Source organism: Lontra canadensis, unplaced genomic scaffold (assembly GCF_010015895.1).
Source record: "Lontra canadensis isolate GAN:19392208 unplaced genomic scaffold, GSC_riverotter_1.0 scaffold113, whole genome shotgun sequence".
NCBI classification, from domain to species: Eukaryota; Metazoa; Chordata; class Mammalia; order Carnivora; family Mustelidae; genus Lontra; species Lontra canadensis.
The window spans coordinates 3,952,572-3,974,806 of record NW_022631107.1 but is presented as its reverse complement, the minus strand read 5'-3'; the positions used below and the strand labels follow the sequence as shown (position 1 = coordinate 3,974,806).

Genomic DNA, 22,235 nt, shown 5'->3' with positions numbered 1-22,235 from the left:
CTTCGAATGAGCCTCTCGTCGTGAGCACAGCCCTGGGCAGAGTTCTGTCAGTGATCCTAGAGAAGTACCAACCCTGAGCAGTTCGGGAAGCACTGAACTTGTAGCTAGGAGACAGAGTACAGGTGCCTTGGGGACACACGGAACTTGTGGATGTCATGTGAAGAGGGGAGGGTCTTATGGGACTAAAGCCTGTGGGGTTTGTGCTAACACTAGACAGTGTCAAAATCCAGCTGGACTTCACTTCCGGGAAGATGGGATAGATGGATTTTTCCCTATTTCTCCCACTAAGTACAACCACAAACCCTGGGCACTATATTTAAAAGAAACAGAAGAGGACTGAATGGTAGGAGAGAAGGCAGACTGGCCAGAGGCTTCGGGTCTACGGAATACCCCAGTGGTGATACTGGAGAGCACGTGGGAAGAAGCCTGTGTTTCAGCCCCCACTGATGGGAATGTGTCCTCTCCCCTCGGGGTGGCAGCCAAGGAAGTCGGCGATGAGTCAGGGCTCTCCCAAAAACCAGAGGTTTCAAATGAAAACCACCATCACGTCAAGCACCAGGAAGATCTCAAATGAGTGGAGAGAGACCACCAATAGATTCCAATGCCGACATGACAGAGAAGTTAGAATGATCTGACAAACATTTCCAAACAGCCACCAGAGAAAGGTTTCAGTGAGCAATCTGAAGATGCTTGAAACAAATGAAAGACTAAATGTCTCAGCAATGAAACAGAAGATGTAAGGAAGAACCACATGGAAATTTTCAAACTGAAAAATGCAATAACCAAAATTAAAGAACTTAAGGACTGAGTGCAAGTAGCAAAATGGAGGCAAGAATCCGTGAACTGCAAGACAGAACAACAGACATGACCCAATCATAGTAACAGAAAACAGACTGGGGAGAAAAAGAAAAAGAAAACAAACCCACTGGGGGATCTGCACAACTATGACAGAGATCTAACATCCCCGTCCTCAGTTCCAGGAAGGAGACTTTCCCAGTGGGGCCCACATAACTAGTCACCTGTACAACCATGCCCAAAATATTACTCCTCTTAGCTCACCTCCAGGACCACAGGATACCTCTGCCTCGCCCAGACCACTCTGAGCAACTCACGTCCTCTTTCTTTTCTAGAACAAGTCCTAGCTACCCTTCTCTACTCCCCACTAGGTAGGATTCCATTCTAAGTGACCTTCCCTAAGAAGGCTTTTTTTGGGTAATAGAGAAGGATTCACGAAAATGACTGTGTAAGAACAGTATCCAAAGGCACTTTCAAAAAGTGGGTAAGTTAGCTTATCAGGTTTGGCTGGGTGAAACAGAAAGGGCAAATGATAGCAATCTGCTCCTTTCGCAAACTGAAGTCTCATGTAGGTAGCCCAGCACCAGGATGGCCGTTCTGAGTCATCAGGGATACAGCCTTCTCGGTTTCATGATCCTAGCACGCATGGGTTTCCGGCCTCATGATCCAAGATGGCTATAGCGGCCCAGCCATCTTGTGTGAGTCCCAAGCAACAGGAAGGAATGAGGGGAAAGGTAAATGAGATGGGGTGTGGTGGACCATCCTCACTTTCAGAAGACTTCCTACGGTCCTGTGCTTCCACTTCTTTCCCGCGCTGGCCAGAACTTGGTCACCAGGCCATACTTCACTGCGAGAAGGGTTTGGAAATGCAGGAATTATACTGTGGGAGAAAATCATGGATCTAGATAGGCCATAGCCAGTCTTTGCCACAGGCAGTTTTAAAAATATTTTGAGCCACAAAATATTAATAATTGCACACTGTCCCAAGTTGAGAAGATACCCAAAACAGATTGTTCTGTTAACTTAGATTAGAACGGGAGACACCAATCTTACAAGACAGAACTTATGCTTGGTTCAGTATGAATACAGCTGGGAATCTATAGAAATAGTCATCAATGTCTGTATACAACACAGGTTAGTATACACGTAGACCTCTTTACCCTGCAGCTGATGAGGCCTAGAAACAACCACACCCCAGCAGCAATAAACACACCTAGTACCCAGATCTTGGCTTTTTTTTTTTTTTAAGGTTTTATTTATTTATTTGAAAGAGAGAGAGAGCATGAGATCAGGGAGGGTCAGAAGGAGCAAGGGCCCTGATGCAGGACTTGATCCTGGGACTCCAGGATCATGACTTGAGCCAAAGGCAGTCGCCCAACCAACTGAGCCACCCAGGTGCCCCAGAACTTGGCTTCTTAATACCACTTCCCCAATTTAGAGGAGAGAGAAATGGTTGATTGAGGGAGCATCCAACTGGGTCCCTCCCAGTACAGAGGGAGGGATAACGGAGTAACTTTATGGTGAAGAAAGCAAACAAACACTACCTCAGTAAGGTAATCAAGATTATCATCAACAAGGAACAAGCCATATGGATAGTATGTACCCTTGATACGAAGTAATGAAAGTGGTACTTGACCTCTGTGGCCTTCCTCCTAGAAATGTGTTGCCCCAGTTTAACCATGAAAAAAACACCAGATAAATCCCAACTGGAACAAACTGTAAGGAAACATACTATAAGACACCCGACCAGCACTCCTTAAAACAAGATCATAAAAAAAAAGTCTGAGAAACGGTCACAGCCAAGAGGACTCTAAGGAAACATGAACAGACGGACTGTGGGGTCCGGGAAGAGAAAAAAGGACATCGGGAAAACCGAGGAAGCACAGACAAAGTATGAACTTTAGTTAATGATGGATCCGTACTGGTCCATTAACTGAGCCAAACAAACCCCATCAGTGGAAAGCGTTAACAGCACAGAAACTGGGTCTGCGGTACACAGCAGTTCTCGTAATCCTTCTACACAGCAGCTTTTGTAATCCTTCTGCAAACCTGAAACTGCTCCAAAATTTAAGCTTCATTTTTAAAAAATAAAAATAAAAAGGAACTGGAGGATGCCCAGGCAGTATCAGAAAATTGTTACTGGAGCCCATCACCTAGCGCAGGCTGAGCCCCCTTTTAGCTAAGATATGCTGAGGCACCACCGGAGCTTTCAGCCTAGAGTTTAAGAGCATCCTGTGTGTCAGGGTTGTAGAGTAATTGAGAGAATTACCCACTTGTACAAATAAGGAAGTTGGGAGGTGACCTGAATGTGGGCCGCTGACCAGGGTCAGAGAGAGAGAGAGAAGGCTGAAAGCAGAAGCCAGACCCGGGGTTTCCTGGCTCTGTGCCATGCTCTCTCTAGGGCCCAGCTGCCTCTTCTGGGTCACGGGCCCTTCAGAGCCAGCTGTACGCACACTCAGCCCACAGCTCTTGTAATGTGACCTACGGTGCAAAGGAGTCCGTGGGTCCCCAAGAACCACATGCAGAGAAGGGCATCAGAGGTTGCAGACAGAGCGGAAGACAGACTTCCGGACTTTGGACAGCTTACAGATCAAGAGAAGACTCGCTGAAAAATTCATTTAAATAAAACTGTCACAAACAGGCAACTCCCAGGTGATAGACTAGTACGCAGTAGTTTGAACGCATAAAACAAGAAGAGAGACCGTCTAAATCCCGAATGTACTAAACATGCCAGTTCACTGCTAGCAGACGGCATCCCCGACGCTCGGGACCAGCCAATGAACAGGGGCACAGCCGTTCCCGAACGTTCAGAAAACTACAAATGGGAAATACGTACTGTTTTCACCTGCTCTCAGCCCTGCCAGAACCAAGGACAAAGAGCCTCGCTCTCCCAGCCTTGCGGGTGGAGGCCAGCTTCCCCCATTCCAACTCCACAGCGGTAAGGAAATAGCCTCAGAATGAAGCTCAAACACCGGGACGCACGCCACGGGGACGGTGACAGTGTGACGTCCCGAAGGCCTCAGGTGAGCCTCCGCTTCCATGCACGTGCCAACCGTTCAGTCACCAACCAGAGCGAAAATGCAGACACGCAGGACCCGCCACCAGGGTGATCATGGCTGGTGCGATCGATGCGCGGGTCGTACGCCACACAGGAATCTATGCAGGCGGGTGGCCTGACCGTCCAGGACACAATCTCAGAGCAGTGCTGGGTCTAGACCAGTAACAGCTTTGGCAAACTATTTCCTCGTGGCGTGGAAATGAGAGGACAAGCAGTTCACGTGAGAAGACAACCCTACGTGCTCTGGGGAAGAAGCCTGCAAGGCCGTGTGTGACCAAGACTGACAAGAACGTGACCGCTTAGTGACGTCTGCCACAGGGGTGGGAGCGAGGAGCGGGGACGCCGATTCAGAAGAACGAACACGAACTTGTGCACTAACTTGAGGAAGCCGGCCTCGCTGTCCGCTCTTCCAGTCCCAGCACTGCCGGTAGAAAGGGTTAGGGCCCGACAGGGTGTTTCCAGAGTGGCTGTGAGGGTGACCTTCCGCTGTCCCACCAACGGAAGGCACGACTTTGCAGATATTGCTAACAAGGGATCTGCACCTTTCATCAGGTCCAAAAGGGTCTCTAACCCAAAGACCGCTTCCAACACTCCATGAACATCATCCCCAGGAAACGCACCGTATCTGGGATAACATTTTGGGCACGACAACCTCAATAGCGACTTCAGCCAAAACGGGTTTCAAACTAGCCATCAACCTCCTAAGAGAAAAAGGGTGAGTCCAGCAGGCCTGGCCACCCTCCCTGTCTGCTCTGACATGGGGCGCAGAGCCGCCCTCCCCGTCGCTGGGCCTGGCTGACTACTGATTTCCAGTGAGGTCAGCTCCTTCTGAGTAAACATACATCAAGTGAGGGCATTAACGGCTTATCCTATTTCAAGGAATGGAAGGGAAGTGCGTTTGAAGGTATCTCTAAGGATGAATAATACAGAGACTGGGCCGTCTTCATTTCTGAGTGCTAGCGATCGTCGATGACTGGCCCAGCTCAGGGGTCCTCAACTGAACACCACCGTGTTTGAGGCCAGGGAAAACCCCAATATGAGGTCTGCCCTGTGCACTGCAGAATGCTGACCGCAGGTCTCTGGACATTGCCAAAGGTCTCCTGGGAGCAAAATCACCGACCAAAATTGAGAACCACTGGCCTGGCTGAAGAAGGTTCCATACGCTTATTTTCTAATTACATTTCCCTTCTACTGACGTTAGTGCATGTCCTCTGCATGTTTACATATGTGGGGCTTCCTGGTTTTAGTAGTATTTTGTTTTAAAGTGATCAGGATGCTACCACAGTGAGTGGACAATCTTTTGGAAGGAACTGAGAATTCCGGTGAGGGCAGTGGGGTGAGGAAACTTATTCAGAAGGCAACTTGGCAATTTAGGACACTGAACCTGCAGGTGAGTCCTTTTTAGAAGGAAATAATTCAAAATGATTATCTTTAAAAGGTATACACATTGCTATCAGGCTAGTCAGAATAATCAAAAACTTAGAAGTAACCAAAATACCCAAACACGGACATCATGAGGTAAATTCTGCGCCTCCACAATATTAACCAGCCATTTTTAGTGATGCTACATTTTGGAGCAGTATGGACTTCTATTTATATATAACACAAGCAAGTGGAAAACAATGATTTAAAACTGTTACCAGTGACTGCAATTATGTGAAAAATCCACATACCTTGGACACAAACCAGGGAGAAGTCAGCCAACGGGAAAGAGGACGGGGCTCATAGGTGGCTGTTTGCCTCTGAATCCCAAACCCCCTGTGCCCGAGTTATGCTGCTCTTATCAGGGAAAATACACAGACTAGGACTTACTCTCTACTCCCTACAACTGGTTTTTACTATCTTACTATAGGGTATAAGCTAACCTTTTGGAAGTTTATTGTTTTGTTTTGGTCATAAAAATCCTCCCAGAGGTAAATGTATAGGGTTTTTGTACACAACTGAAGTTCTCATCCACTTAAAACAGACGGGCCTGACTGTAAGCTGGGATGGAACGGCAGCATGGGGAGTGCAGTTATGAGTAACGTACACCTGGAATGAGCTGACGGCACAGATCCTAAGTGTTCTCACCTCACACGCACAACGATCATGTTTAATGAGCTTGATCCGGGACACTACCCAACGTCGAGGCATATCAAAATTCCATGCTTTATACCTTAAATATAGACAATGATTATCTGTCCATCGTACTTCAATAAAGCTGAAAAATAAAAGTGCTCCCTTCTCACTGCAGAAATGTGAAGAGACGCTAGGAGTCTCACAGAAACAGAATGTCCACGAGCCGACACCCAGAGATAAACCCCAGATCTGATGCCAAAGACGCCTTTCAGTCTAGGAGTGGACGAAGGGCACATCTGAGCACTTCCCGAAGACATTTTTAAAGGCTTTCTGTTACTGACTTAACCAGCACACCTGCCCTGTAAAACTTCACGGAACTTTACAAGTATGTAGACAGGCCATTTCCTGCTCCGGGACGCTGCCCTCCCGTGTATTCTGAATCATGAGCCACCAGCTGGTCCTCTTCCAGAGCTTTCTGAAGCTCAGCTCACACTTACATGAGGAAGTGCGCAGGGCCTCCTACAGAACCCGGACGTGCAGTGCACACCCACCCGCTCACGCCCACTGCTCAGAACACAAAGCACCCCCACCCCCTGGGGGCTGCACTTACAGGTCATAGGAGAACTTCCGCTCCAGGTTGGTCTGGTTCCTCTGGAACTGGAGCACGTCCTGCTGCAGCCGGCCGTAGTTCTTCTGCAGGGCCTTTAACTGGTCTGAGGCCAGAGGACCACCCAGGAGCCGGTAGGTCGCCACCATGGCCGTCACAACAGCAGCAGATGTGTCACAACACAGTGGGCAAGGGCACGCAGGAGAGTACAGAGGGGAGGAGAGAGGGAAGAGAACGTTCCAGAACCGTGAAGGAGCCTTGGAAATCCACAACCCAACCGGAATCTTACCCTCTCTCTAATCACTTTTGACCTCTGACCTTCAAAATGCATTAGGAGGTTCTGTTCAGCTGTTTCTTAGACATCCTAAACCCTGAGCTGTCCCACAAGGTGACCCATGCCATGGTATCCCCTGGTCCCCAGAAGACTTCCTCTTCAGCCTGTGAAACGTGGATTTCAACACCTGCTCAGGTAAGCAGCCGCTCAGGGCAAAACCCTGTCCTTGCGCCCAGGCTGCCAGCCGGCTGACCCCCTGCTTACCTCCTGTCACTCACCGCCACCAGCCATTCCCCAGGCCTGTGCTCATTTAATCCCCACCCCCCAGCTGGGAAGCAGCATGCTTTCCTTGAGGAGACTCATCAGCCCTGCTGCCCTGACCTCTTGGCTCCTAAAAGTCTTGCAGAAAACAGCAGCCGCTGACCAAGGGCGGGGGGAGAAAGAAGAGCTACCACAGAGGGGACAGCAGAGTGGCCAGAAGGCTGCAACCAGGGCCTGGGACACAGCCCTAGACACATCCCGCTTCCCCGGGGTCTGTCCCCATGACTCCAAACCTACAGGGCTTCCTGGGGGAAAATGAAACGAAAGTGAAAGATTCAGTGAAATGCCAAAGACACAGTAACAAGCCTCCATCTCATGAGCAGTTCTAGGAGATGCCCCAAGACTTAAAACTGGAGGGTTGTAAAATCACTCAGAGGGGCTGGAGGCTGAGGCAGGGGACTGACCTCAAAGGGTTGGAGGGCACTTCCTGCAGGACAGGGTCTGGTCATGGCTGCGCTGATCTAGGGGATGGGGCATTTGTCCAAACACAGAGCTCTGCACTACAAAGGGTACACTTTACTGGGTGTAAATTACACCTCAATAAACTGCACATTTAAAAAAAAAATTCCCATAATCAAATCAAGTATGGGGCGAGGGACTACTGCTCAGCAACAGAAGGAATAACCTACTGACGTCCACGACGTGGATCATTCTCAAAAGGCCAGACAAGAAAGGGGAGCTCTGCAAAGCCCCCAGCAGTCCAGGGACCCACGTAACTTTGTAAAACCCTGAATGTCCCCTACTCGTATTCTTAGAACCCACTGTGGGACAAGAACCCTAGACCAGCACAGTCCAACAGAACTACAGGGCAAGCCACGGAGGTAATCTTTCTAGCAACCACATTTTTAAGAACCAAACCAGGTGCATTATCACTTTTAATAACATATTTGACTGAACTCGACAGCTATGCAACATTACCTTGCCAACACGTAGTGAATACAAAAAAACTATGAATGAGATACTTTATGTTCTCTCTTTCATACTACGCTTCTGAACTCTGGTGTGTACCAGTTAGAGCACATCTCAATCCAGACATTAAATCTGCACTGGGAATACTTCATCTGAATTTAGGTTTTATCACATGCACAGTTAAAAAGTAGACTAACATATTAAGCTGTAAATACTTTGTTCTCCCAGTAACAGAGTCGACTCAGAGTTTCAGTCTTTAACTTAAATCACTGAAAATCACACAAAAATTTAAAATCCAATTCCATCCCACTAGCCACACTTCAGGGTTCACTGGCCACAGGGCTCATGGCCACCACTCTGGACAGTGCAGCTCTAGACAGACCTACCTGCCCAGAGGCTGAAGTCAAGCTCAGGGCAGGGGTGGGCATAGGAGCTTCCTACCCACGGTAAAGGTCGGCCCCATGGGACCCAGCTCTCCTTTCACCAGGCCCCAGGACCACCCAGGGCCTGCCGAGCCCCCCAGTCACAGCCAATGAGGGAGCCAACCAGAGAGGGGCTCACCCCAGGACTGCCCTTGCCACAGATGCTTCCTAGGGCCCAACGGAAACCAGACCCGGCTGCCAAACTGATCAGGGCAACAAAGAAATGGAATTAAATTGGGCTGGATAATTGTTACAGTTTTCATAAAAGAAATGTGAATTCAGGGTTACCCATTTAAAAGAAATCCTAAAATCCTATATACACCACACATACTATATTTATTTGTGTGTGTGTGTGTGTGTGTGTGTACAGATGTATATATCTATATATAGAGATACACATACCGATCACCTATCATTCATATATATGTGATCTGTTCTGGTATACTTCCTAACCTACCAAAAAGTGAGCATCTGAATTCTGTACCTAATACCTTACAATGTGTTCATTAACATTTTTAAAAGGAAAAAGCAGTTTAAGGAACTGTTTGGCAAAAAGAATCCAGTAAAGATTAGTCAATTACTCATGATCCTAGCCATCATTAGATTAGAATAAAAGCCACTAGAAAAGGATGAGAGGAAAGGCGGGCTTTTCCTAAAAGGCCTAACATCTGGTGTAAAGGAGGGGACTGGAACTCACCTTGCAGGGTTCTGATGAGCTTCTCACCTGTGGTGATATTATGCACTAAAACCGCCTGCAAAAGAGAAACACAGAATGAAACGCGCCCCAACCTAACAGCTTAGAAGAGCCTGGATAAGATGTTCTCATTGGGAAAAGGGAGGAGAGATGCTCGTCCCCCACCAGCTGTTGGGAGGGACGGGCACAGCTCTCCTGCTGAGCTCCCGAAGGGATGCTGCTGCACCCACACAGCACTGGAAAAGGAGCTCCCGTGGTGAGAGGTCTGCTGTCCCAACAAGAACCTGTAACCAGAGCAAGGGTTAAACGGAGCCTCTGGCTGTTTGGCCCTGAGATGCGTTTCCTCCATGGAAGCTGCGGCAGCAACTTGGGACCTCTTGGCGGGGGGGGGGGGGGGGGGGGATTGTTGGGGGTGCAATCCCGTCCTGAGACACGGGTGTGACTACACCCTGGGGAGGGAACAGAGAAGAGGAAGAGCTTCTATAGCCAGGTGGGGGCGGGCAGATAGCGGGGACACAGGGGCTCACATGAAGTGACAGCAAGCTGGGGAGGCCGAAAACAGAGAAGGAAGGACAACACAGGACTCAGGGAACTGAGAAAACCGAGGGGAAGGTGAGGAAAGGGCATGTGGCGTGTGCATCATGAGCAGCCTGTGAACCTGTGGCCACGGTCACCAGGTGCCCTTCTGAGCTCTGCAGTCGCTCGCTCACTCCTCTCCCCAGGTTCTGAGGCGAGCAGCATATTATCCCATTTTAGAGGGCAGGAAACTGAGGCACAGACTGCTTAAGAGACTTTCTTCACAGCCAACAGGCAAAGCCTAAACCCAAGCACCGGCAGGCCCGATCCAGAAAGCAAGCTGGTGCTCGTCGTGTGCCGAATTAGGACACCAGGCCAGCAGGCTGCACCCTGTGCCAAAGCCGACAAAAGCCTGAAAGAGAGGTGACCGGAATCTTCAGTATGAGAACGCACACACGGGTGCGGCTTTGTACACACAGTGAAAGGTCATGAGCAACAAAGCCTGAGAAACACACACCCAGGCCACGCGGCCCACGGCTTGGGGACACGTTTCCGCCTGGTTCCTGCCCAACGGTGGACAATGGCAACCGTGCCACCTCCCACGTCTGCGCCTCCGGCTTCCTCCCGGACCTCTGTCCAGCCCTGACCCTTCCCTTGGCCCAGACAGAGCTTTCTGGAGTACAGGGGTGCACCGGGCAACGCAACGTGGCCAAAAAAATCATGTTTATTTGGGGAGATCAGAGGACTCGGAACATTTCCTGGCACACCAGGAAGGAAGTCACAGCGATGGTATCACATCGCTGGGAGAGATAATCAAGAGGCGCTTCTGCAGATACCCTAGCGGGCAGGGGAGAGAGAAGAGCCCTAGGGACGGGGACGCATGCAGCAGGGAGTCCGACAGCCCTGCGCAGGGAGGCTTGCTGCACTCCGGGAGGCGTGCCCAAGTTCAGCACACGCACAGGATCCAGTGGCTCCCACTGAGCCGCCAAGAACTCAGAGCAGAATCTTGAAGAGATGTGTGCGCTGGAATGTTTGCGGTAGCACTACTCAGGACAGCCCCGAGTGAGGAGCAACCATCCTCCCGGCCGGTGACCGGAGGAAGGAAACGCAGCAGCTACAGTCAGCGGGTGTCATGCAGCCTTTTAGGAAAATGTGCATGAACCTCGAGCACACTCTGCAGGGCCAAGTAAGCCAGTCACGGGAGGACGGATACGCTCTGATTCCACCTGAGTGTATATTCGTATAAATATATATATTCCACATAAATCTATATAAATACGTGTGTGTGTGCGCACATACTTTTTTTTTTTTTTAGAGCACACATAAGCAGGAGCAGTGGGGTGAGAGGGAGGAGCAGACAGGGAGAGAAACTCAAGCAGGCTCCACGTCCAGGATGGAGCCCGACACAGGGCTCGATCTCATGACCCAAGTCATAACCAGGAGCTGGATGCTTAACCGACTGAGCTACCCAGGTGCCCGGAGGACACTCTCATTTGTTCCTTCTCCACTCACTCCCCTTGGCCCAACTCCAAAAACCCCACACTGGAGTCTGTACCTGAGGGTCGAGGAAGCATCTGAGGAAATGCCTGTCTCCCATGCGACTCTTATCTTCCAAAGAAAAGATATTTTCGTTATCTTCCCGCACCTACTTACTTATGCATGGAAAAGTACAGTCTGCACCGAAGTAAATGAGAAAAGGATGATAAAATGCCATCAACATGTTTTACATGCAGTTTTATATTAATTTAAAATCTTGTTAAATCATTTTCAGGAAACAATGGAAATGTTTCTAGCTTTTTGGAGATTCAGTAAAAAAAAAATCTGCACTAAACAGTATTATTTTTAAATGAAATATATATTCTCCTCTAAACAACCTCCTATTTCTCACATTTTGGTGAGAGTGACTCTGGGAGAAGCTGCACTTCCCGATGTGTGTGGAGCGTCCCCGGGGAGACACAGCACCACTAACGACACCAGAACGTAACTGGAAACTGAACTCAGAGGACCTCAGGATCCATCACCCACGTACAAACGTGTTTTAACTGTCTGAGAAACAAGTGCATTTGATCAAACGATTTCTGCATCCGATTCCTAGAAAAAGCAGCTCAACATTTTTCAAAGCAGCAGTTCAACAATAAATTCTACCTCTCTAAAAGCTCCATAAAATGTAAGTGACTAACTTTTTAAAATCCTAACTTTTGGAAAGCTTGCTGCAAGGGTGACACAGATCACGTGATAAAGGAGAAAAGATCCCCTCCATGGCTCTGTTGAGCTCACTGAAATAATCTGCTTTGAAGGCCAGAGGCCCCCTTCCCAGAAGCCGGACTCACATGCCCCTCAGACTACCTAAGCCTTGTCCCCTATGCCTGGAGAAGGTCTATGGAACGACACTGCTGTTAGTGCCCCGGGGAGAAGATCTAAGTGGTGACCGGAGAATGACACGGAGAATGAAGGAAGAATATGCAACATTCCTTCGTCTTCCCCATCCCCCTCACCAATTTCGGAATCTCCCAGAGCAGCGCTATCCAAGAGAAAGGTAAGGTCGGCCCCGTACGGAAGGCTCACGCTTTCTACGAGTCACATTAAAGTGGAAAGAAACAGACTTGGTGAAGGACTAGAACAGACATTTCCCCAAAGACGATACACAAATGGCCAAAAAGCATGAGAGAGATGCCCACCATCCCCAGAAACACGAATGCAAATGAGAAGACAGCACGTCACACACACTGATGTGGCTGCAAGTTAAAAATAAAAAGCAAAAAGGAAAGTAAGGGTGGGCAAGGATGTGGAGAAAGTGCAGAGAAACTGGAACCCTCAGATGCAGCTGAGGAGAATGGGAAATGGCGCAGCTGCTGTGGAAAGTGGCTCGGCAGTTTCCCCCCAAATTAAACAGTTGTGACGTGACCCTTACTCCTCTTCCCAAGTTTATACCCAAGAGAATCATAAACATACATCCATCCAACGCCTGTCCCCAGACATTCACAGAATTATTCAGAACTGCCAAAAGGTGGAAACAACCCAAACGTCCATCAAGTGAAGACTGGATAAACATGGGGCAGCCGGAGTGGAGTATTACACAGCCATAAAAAGGAACCAAGGCCTGACACATGCTGTGAGCCCTGAAAACACTATGCTGAGGACAAGAAGCCAGACACAAAAGCCACAAAAGGTACAATTCTGCAGAGAGGAAATGCCCAGAGCTGACCAATCTGGAGACAGAATGTAAATTAGCGGGGGGCAAGGGTGGGGAGAAAGGGGAGGTGGGGAGCACCTGCTTAATGGGTGCGGGATTTCTCGTGGTACAGATGAAAATGTTCTGGAATGAGACGGCACTGACGGCTGCACCGCCTCGTGGCACCCCATAGCCACAGAACACCACACAGTAAAATGGCTGACATGGTCATGTCTGGGTTATGTGAATTCTGTCCCAAGTAACAAAAAGAAACAGGTGAAATTCAATACTGTATTTAATCTGGCATAACCGAATTATCATTTCAGGATGTAATCAACATAGAATAGTATTAATGAGATTGTTTGCCCACACCAAGCCTTTGAAATCTAGCCTATTTTTGCATTTTGACAGTGCATCTCAAATGGGACATTTTCAGAGGACAGCACAGACCTTAAGAGAAGGGAGAGCAGCAGGAGAGTCCAGTGGCAAAGGAGTGCCCATTAGTTCTTTCTTTATGGTGTCCTGCTAAGATTACACACACTAGCACCACTCACACCACCAAAATAAGCCCTGCCACCCCAAACCCTTCACTCCGACAGTCCCTGAGGGCCAAAGACCGGGGGAGGCAGGCTGCCAGGAAAAAAGGCTGTCCTCCAGCCAAGGGGCCACAGGAAGAATTCCAGAACTCAGCAAACCTGCCTGGTGTGGGCATCAGTCCAGCACGAGCCTCAGCCTGGAGGCACAGAGGTGGGCCATCCCCCCAGCTGCCCCTCCCTCGCCACACAAGCCCTCTACAGAAGGCAGAGGGAGCGGTGTGTGGGGAAAGAAGACACCCAGTTCCCGCGACAGCAGAGAGGGGCTGCGTCCCAGCCCTCGGAGAAGGTCCTCAGAGAGGCTAGGCCTACATGCCGAGTTACAGACCGACTCTTGGGACCCAGAGACCCAGGAAACCAGAAAGCATAGGAACTTGCAGTCTGGGTGATTCAGTCAGCAAATGGCAGGGCACAGGAATGAGTGTGTGCTCGTGCGTGAGGAGAAGAGGGACAGAGACAGAACATCTATGCAAGAATGCCAGTGTGTGGGGGCGCCTGGGTGGCTCAGTGGGTTAAACGTCCGCCTTCAGCTCAGGTCAAGATCTCAGGGTCCTGGAATCGAGCCCCTAGTCTGCTTCTCCGTCTCCCACTGACCCTCCCCGTGCTTCTGCATATACATGCTTTCACGTTCTCTCAAAACAAAAATCTTTTAAAAAAACAAAAAGAAAGAAAGAGGGGTGCCTGGGTGGCTCAGTCATTAAGTGTCTGCCTTCAGCTCAGGTCATGATCCCAGTGCCCTGGGATCGAGCCCCGAATCAGGCTCCCTGCTCTGCAGGAAGCCTGCTTCTCCCTCTCCCTCTGCTTGTGCTCCCTCTCTCACTGTGTCTTTCTCTGTCAAATAAAAAAATTAAAAAAATTAAAAAAAAAAAAAGAACATTAGCGTGTGGAAGACGTTCTGCTGCATGAGATAAAACCAACACTAAAGGACAAACACCGCACGATCCCACTTACATGAGAAATGTAGGGTAGTCTGATTCGGAGACAGGAGGAAAAACCGAGGTTGCCAGGACTTGGGGGGTGAAGGAATGCGATGTTTGTGTTTAATGGGGCCAGAGCCTCATGGGAGAAGATGGGAAAGTTCTGGAGGCGGACGGAGTGACAGGTGCACAGCAACGGGAGTGTAATTCATGCCACCGCACTGTGCATTTCAACATGGTTAAAACGGTCATTTTACATTGTGCACATTTTACCACCATAAAACAAAAGCCCCACAAAGAGCAGGAGGTGGGTGGGAAGGAGTGTGTAAGGATGTGGATGCCAGGGGGCAGGAGTGGGCTGCAAGCTCCGGGCTCAGAGTCAGCAGGGGGAGCAGGATGGGTCAGAGGGGGCTGCAGGCCCGAAGACAGGGGCTCTCAGGCAGGCAGGAGGGCAGGTCTGGGCTGTGGCCACAGAACAATGGACTCAAGCCACAGGGCAGTAAGAGAAGCTCATGGGGGATTAAGAAAAACTATGCGAAGCTGAGGAAAAAGAACCCCATCCAGGAAGCACCCAGTTTGGCACGGGGCCCAGCTGCTCTGGGCGCCCAGAGCGGCTCCTGCCGGGCGGCCCATGCCATCAGGAGGAAGGAACAACATGCCCAGCGGCCGGCAAGGGGCTGAGGGGCCCAGGGCGGACCCTGGGACTCCCTGGGCAGGTCACGGTGCCCACGGCTCTGCGGGGAAGAGGCACACTACTAGAGAAAGAAAATGAGGAAGCGGGGAGCGGGGACAGAAGGAAAGAGGGAGGGAGATGGGGGGCGGGAGGGGGACCAACTGAGGAGACTGCCCCCGACTCAGACTCCACAGCTTCCTCCCATCACGGCCTCCCACAGGCCTTCAGTAATCTGGGTCAGAGAGAACTCCCAGGAGGCCCTGAACAGGACATGCAGGGGTAACTCCAGAAGGTTCCTTGCTGGTTCTCCAGCAGTTGACTAAGGCAGAACGTGGGGCCTTCTTCTCCATCCACTCACCCTAGAACTTTCTGTCACAGACTGCCGGCTGCCAGAGACCTTGGGTGCCCCGCCCCAGAGCAGCTCACCTTCCCGTCACACTCCTCAGAGCACCGCACCCTCAGCTCTCCCGGTCTCCCCTCCGGACACACCCCAGGTTCCCAGGGAGGACAGCACCGCTGTGCAGTGTTGCTCAGGTAGAAGAGCACACTGCACAGGCTTGGGGAGGGGCCTGGAAATCTTCTCTGTTCAAAGGGAGAAAGCCCCTCACGGCAGCAGAGACAGCGGCAGCGACTCGGAACACTCCCCTTGCTCTGGAACCAACAGAGGAACTGCCCCCCGCCCTGCGGGGCTAGTGCAAGGGGCTGCGAAGGCGGACTTCACTTGGGGGGCGGGGGCAGGAGCCCTGGGCTGAACCCCGTCTGTGAGCACCAGTTCTTCTGTTTCTAAATGGGGATCTGAACGATGTCCCCACCCGCACCTGTGAGAAAGGCCTTGGCTCTGCAAAGTCGGACTGTCTGCAGATGGTTGTGTGTGTAGGGCGGGGGGTTACGCAGGACTAAAGAACTGAATCCTATGGGGTTACAGCGGCCCACTCATTGTTCTTGAATGCAAATAATCCCAGAATCCCACTGGTGGAGCCACAAAGGAAATAAATGAAAAGGTAGGTCTAGGGGGTGCCTGGGTCTAGTGGGTTAAGCCTTTGCCTTCAGCTCAGGTCATGGTCTCAGGGTCCTGGGATCGAGCCCCACATCGGGCTCAGCAGGGAGTCTGCTTCCCCCTCTCTCTGCCTGCCTCTCTGCCTACTTGTACTTGCTCCGTCAAATAAATAAATAAATCTTTAAAAAAAAAAAAAAAGGTAGGTTAAACATTCCTCGTGTATTTTACAGCAAACACTCATCCTGCAGCAAGGGGTTAAGAAGTTCAGAGAGAGGGACGACTGAGTGGCTCAGTTGTTAAGCTTCTGCCTTCAGCTCCGATCATGATCCCAGGGTCCCGCATGTGGCACCCTGCTCAGCGAAAGCCTGCTTCTCCCTCTCCCACTCCCCTTGCTTGTGTTCCCACTCTTGCTGTGTCGGTCAAATAAATAAATAAAATCTTAAAAAAAAAATTTGTTCAGAGATGAACAGAGGGTCAAGGGGTTCTGAGTCCCCAGATGAGACAAAAGCTGGCCACAGGACCACCTCCCACAGCTCCTACAGAAGGAGGCACCGACCTGCTCCTTCTGGGGGGAGTCCCCCATCCCAGATCCAAGAGCTGAGAGCAGGCATGTCCACGGGGATGGCTTCTCCCCCCATGGACACAGGACAGCAAACGCATCTGCTCAACCCCCAATCCTCCGGGCAACTTCAGCAATCCCACGCAGCAAGACCACACCTTCGGGGCACCCCTTCTGTGAGGAATTAACCCCAGTCCCCTTCCCGTGGAGGTGGGGGGACAGAGGGGATGGAGACTCAAAGCTCAGTGCAGGGACAGTGCGGAAAAGGGAGTCTGAGGTTCTCCTTAACAGTCTTCACATGGGAGGTGAATGACTCGATCACAAACCTGTCTGAAGGCCACGTCTAGCCAGCAAACTGGAGAATTTACAATCGAACAGACCCCTTTTTTTCCAGGGGCACAGATTTCGAAGGGACTCCTCTCCCATGTGTTCGCATCTGCCCCTGCACAGCCCTCCCCACAGCCCACCTGCCCCTGGCCTGGGGACACCTTCTCCGGCTCCTCAGACCATTTTCCAGACTCTGTCCCTGTGGGATTTAAATTCTGATCAGATGCAGTCACCCGACACTGAAAGGCAGAGCAGTTAGGACGGTGAGTTACAGGTCAGAGCCGGAGGTAGGGTGCTGTGGCTCTGGGCTAAGGCTGCAGAGGCCTCCTAAACCGCCATCCAAGAGCCGCCCCTGGACGGGATGCTCTTCCAGACCCTTCCCACCTCTCTATTGGCACCTACTTCCCTGCACTCAGCGCCCTGGAATGGTGTCTGTCTGCAAGTGGCCCTGACAGACCCACCAACCTGTCTTTCTCCTCTGCCATGCAATGGGCATAGGCCGAACACCTGTGCAGCTCACAGGTCAGACACCAGCACAGCTCGGACACCTGCACAGCTCAGACATGGGGTACAGCCCCGACACCCGCACAGCCCAGACAGCAGCATAGCTCATAGCCCGGACACCCGCACAGCCTGGACACCCACACAGCTCAGACACCCACACAGCCCGGACACCCAGCACAGCCCGGACACCCACACAGCTCATAGCTGGGACACCTGCATAGCCCAGGCTCCCACACAGCCCAGACACCCACACAGCCTGGACACTTGCACAGCTCATAGCTCAGACACCCACACAGCTCGGACACCCGCACAGCTCGGACACCCACACAGCTCAAAGCTTGGACACGGGCACAGCCCAGACACCCACACAGCTCACAAATCAAACACCCGCACAGCCCAGACACCCGCACAGCCCAGACACCCGCACAGCCCGGACACCGGCACAGCCTGGACACTGGCACAGCCTGGACACTGGCACATCTTGAACAACCGGCAAAGCCAGGACACCCACAAAGCCTGCTGCATCCCTGGCCCCTGCCCAGCACCCCACAGAATAAATACTGAACGGACAGAAGATACGGAAAATCAGTACAGATTAAAAACAGAAAAGCACTTCTAGAAACCCTTTGGTCTTCAGTAAAACACAGTGATAAAAAGTAGTAAAAATAAAAGAAACTTTGTATCTGCACAAGTCTGCTCTGGTCCCCCTGAGAAAGCCACCTCCTCAGAAAAACGTCACCACCTTCTCAGGTGCTCAGGAGAAGCTGCCACAGAGAGAAGCAGCCAGGACCCTCTGAATGCTGTAGAAGTCCTACAAGACACATGTGCTCGCAGCCTGCACCCAGCCCCGCGGGCCCCTCCTGGCCAGTCACCCCAGTGGGTCTGCACCTTGGCTCAGAGCTAACCACACTGGCCTGCCAGCCAGGATGGTCCAGGAGCTGGGGAGAGCTCTCTGGAAACTCTCAGGTAGGAGAAACAACCAGAGTCCTTAACATTAGTCACTTCCTCTTTAGAAAGTCAGTCTTGGAACCAAATGTAGCTAGAGTCGTGGGGAGCAGCCCAGCCCCGAGTTCAAACCCCGCATGGGAACCCAGGAGCCAAACCAGATGGGCCCACCCGACCTGCTCACCCACCCCTCACAGCACTGAAGCCCAGGCAAGGCAAGGTGCTTTCAGACCACATACGCCCCTCGGGTCCACCTGTCAGGGAGGCAGGAAGCTCACTGCGGCACAGTCACACTGGCGGTGACAAAGGGGACGCAGGCTGCTCCTCCCTCCGCCTCCCCCCTCGATAAGCTTTTCTCTTTCTGGTCAGGAAACCCTTAACGTGTCACCGCCATGCCCTCCCGCTTCCCCCGCCCCCCACTATAAATGAAACGTTCCTCAAACCTGTTCCTTCACACTACTGCAGCGTTAATTTACAGATTTAACACCTAAGTGAAAAGTTCAAAGGTCTAGGTGGAAAAACTGCAAGAAAAAAGCCAGGGAGAAGGTCACAAACACGGCTAAGGAAAAGGACACAATTTCAGACACTAACTCTGGAGACCAAAAAAGCGAGCACAGTAGCAGGAAGCTGGGCGTTCCCTGGGTGAGGGGCCGTGGAGTCCTCGGGGTCGCTCAGGCTCCTCCACTGGGCATTTCAGAGATGAAGGGGAATCTGCCCCTGACAGGCCTTTAGGGCCACCTCCTGGCTGTGAGCAGCACCTAGTGAGGGTCTGCGGGGCACTGGAGATCTTGGAACGTCTTCAGACACGAAATCATCATCAGCCTTCTGACAACAAAATAAAAGACTGGATTAACACACCCGGCGCCAGCTTTAGGAGAGAAGAACTTTACAAGTGGGTCTCCACTAGCTTTTGGCAAAAACTAAAATCTGAGGATCTGTTTTTACTTATGGCCTTTAAAATCTTATTTGATATGTAAACACATATTTAGAGTTAAAAAAAAAAGTGGGGGGGGAGGGACCCCTGGGTGGTTCAGTCGATTAAGGGTCTGCCTTTGGCTCAGGTCATGAACTCATGGTCTTGGGATCAAATCCCACAGTGGGCTCTCTGATAGGGAGCCTGCTTCTCCCTCTGCCTGCTGCTCGCTCGCTCTCTCAAAAAAAAAAAAAAAAAAAAAAAAAAAAAAAAAGGTATTTCACCGGAAATGTTGTGGCTTAAAAACATGACTCCAGGGGCCCCTGGGTGGCTCAGTGGGTTGAGCCACTGCCTTCGGCTAGGGTCATGATCTGCTTCCTCCTCTCTCTCTCTGCTTGCCTCTGTCTACTTGTGATCTCTGTCAAATACATAAATAAAATCTTTAAAAAAAAAAAAACAAAAACGCATGACTCCAAGGCCTCAGGCGCCGCTCCCACAGGTGGAGCCCGGTTCCCACCCTTTCCAAACTGGGCTGGCCTTAGTGGCCTATGAATGCTGAAGAAGTGACCCTGCTGATTTCTGAAGCACTCAGTAAAAGGCCTCATGGGTCGGACCATGTACCCCCAAAATTCACGTCGACCCAGAACCGAAAAATCCCCTTATTTAGAGACAGAGTCTAGGCGAATAGAATGAAGGTAAAACGGAGTCATGCAAGCAGGGCCAGACTCAGCAGGACGAGAGGGAAGAGGTGAAAGTTCAGAGACAGGGCGGGGGACGGCCAGGGGAGGACGGAAGCAGGGGCTGGGGGGACACATCTACGACCAAAGGCTGTAGGCAGACACGGGGACCAGAACCAGTGAAGGAAGGATCCTCCCCTAAAGCCTTCAAGGGAGCACAGCCCTATTGACACCTCGGTTTTGAACCTCTATCCTCCAGAACCTAGAAAGAATACACTTTTGTTGTTTTAAGCCACCCGGTTTATGGGACCTTGTTACATGGCCACTCTGGAAAATGAATATAAAAGGGGACAGCTTTCCGCAGGCTCTCTCTAGGAGCCTGGCCTCCAAGCTTCAAGGAGGCCTAGCAGCCACTCAAAAGCCACACAGAAGTGTTGTGGCCTTGACCCCACCATGGTCTCAGGTCACCAACACCAGACACACAAGTGAGGGAAGTTTCAAGCCATTCTGAGCCTTTTGGTCACCCAGACAGTAAATCGTGGAACAGAGACAAGTTTCCCCTGAGCCCTCCCAACTGCAGATATATATGAGCAAAATAAATGCCAGCATGGCTTTAAACCCCTACGTTACGGGGTAGTTTGTGATACAAAAATAGATAAGCAGAACACCACACACACTGTTCACCTGAATGACGTGTGTCTCTTCAGACTCAAAACAGTCACCTGTGCCAATTAGGGATCAAGGTAGACTACGAATGCAAATGCTATGAAATGCTACAAAAGCAAACATTCATGAAAAATATTCTTGCTGGGGGCACCTGGGTGGCTCAGTGGGTTAAGCCTCTGCCTTCGGATCAGGTCATGATCTCAGAAACCTGGGATCGAGCCCCACATTGGGCTCTCTGCTCAGCGGGGAGTCTGCTTCCCCTTCTCTCTCTGCCTACTTGTGTTCTCTCTCTGTCTAATAAATAAAATCTTAAAAAAAATATTCTTGCTGGAAATGGTCACCTCCATGCCCATAAGTTGAGAGTTTCCGGGCTTTTTAATGATGTGCAAATACCAGATGTGTTCGAACATGTTTCTCATTTCAAGAACCTCCCTTATGTTCCACCATCTTCACAGCATACCTATGTTTATAAAAGCTTGAGTATAACAATCATTTATAAAAGCTTAGATGTAATCTGCACGTTTTAAAAAGGGCATGAGGGGTTCTCAGTGGCTAATCTCAGAGTGATGGAATGACATGGGATTTTAACTTCTTTGTATTTTTAGAACAGTAATAGTATTTCACTAATTTATAAGACAACTTTTTTGAAAGTTACTTAAGGCTGCCTTACACAGTCACTTCTGCTGCTTTCAAAAAACTGAAACCCCCCACCCCCGTCATCTACAGCTCAAGAAGCGACCACACCTGTGCTCCCACCGAGTTCTACAAGTTCTAGAAGTATGCATGAACCTGTCTACCCGCATTCATGCAAATCTTCACCACATCCCCTTCTGCAGCACACCGGGAGGCAGGGAAGAAGGGAGACGAAGGGGCGCCTGGGTGCCTCAGTCCATTAAGTGTCTGCCTTTGGCTCAGGTCAGGATCCCAGCAACCTCACCAGGGAGACTGCTTCTCCCTCTCCCTCTGCCCCTCCCCCTGCTTGTGCGCTCGCTCGCTCTGTCTCTCTCAAATAAAATCTTAAAAAAAAAAGCGGGGGGGGATGAAAACAAAAAGGTCCATCTTCAAGAATCACCTGAAGTCTCATCTGAAGTGTTTATGATCAAAAACTCAGAGGCTGGGGCCCCTGGGTGGCTCAGTGGGTTAAGCCTCTGCCTTCGGCTCAGGTCATGATTCCAGGGTCCTGGGATGGAGCCCCGTGTTGGGTTTCCTGCTCAGCAGGGAGCCTGCTTCCTCCTCTCTTTCTGTCTGCTTCTCTGCCTACTTGTGATCTCTGTCAAAAAAATAAATTAAAAAAAAAAAAAAAACTCAGAGGCTTTGGGGGCACCTGCGTGGTTCAGTCGTTAAGTATCTGCCTTTGGCTCAGGTCATGGTCCCAGGATCCTGGAATTGAGCCCCGTGTTGGGTTTCCTGCTCAGTGGGAGCCTGCTTCTCCCTCTCCTACTACCCCTGCTTGTGTTTCCCCCTCTCACTGTGTCCCTCTCTGTTAAATAAATAAATAAAATATTTAAAAGAAGAAAATCAGAGGCTTTGGTTAAGATAAAAAAAAAAAAGGCAGTAGGATTTGATTTATATTATTGAGACAGAATCTGATGGTCAATGCTCTGGCCACTGGACATCTGCAGAAGTTAAGAAATACAA

At 50.6% G+C, this 22,235-nt stretch overlaps 1 protein-coding gene across 3 annotated transcripts in view; it reads right to left on the bottom strand.

Moving 5' to 3' along the window:
* Nucleotides 1-22,235, bottom strand: part of GOLM1 (golgi membrane protein 1) — a 56,378-nt gene that overhangs the window by 14,766 nt on the left and 19,377 nt on the right. For all 3 annotated transcript variants that reach the window (XM_032840488.1, XM_032840487.1, XM_032840490.1), the window contains exons 4-5: nucleotides 9,142-9,196; nucleotides 6,522-6,624 (exon numbers count right to left, since the gene is read on the bottom strand). In XM_032840488.1, coding sequence (XP_032696379.1) covers nucleotides 6,522-6,624; nucleotides 9,142-9,196 — 158 coding nt within the window. The remainder of the gene's footprint in view (nucleotides 1-6,521; nucleotides 6,625-9,141; nucleotides 9,197-22,235) is intronic.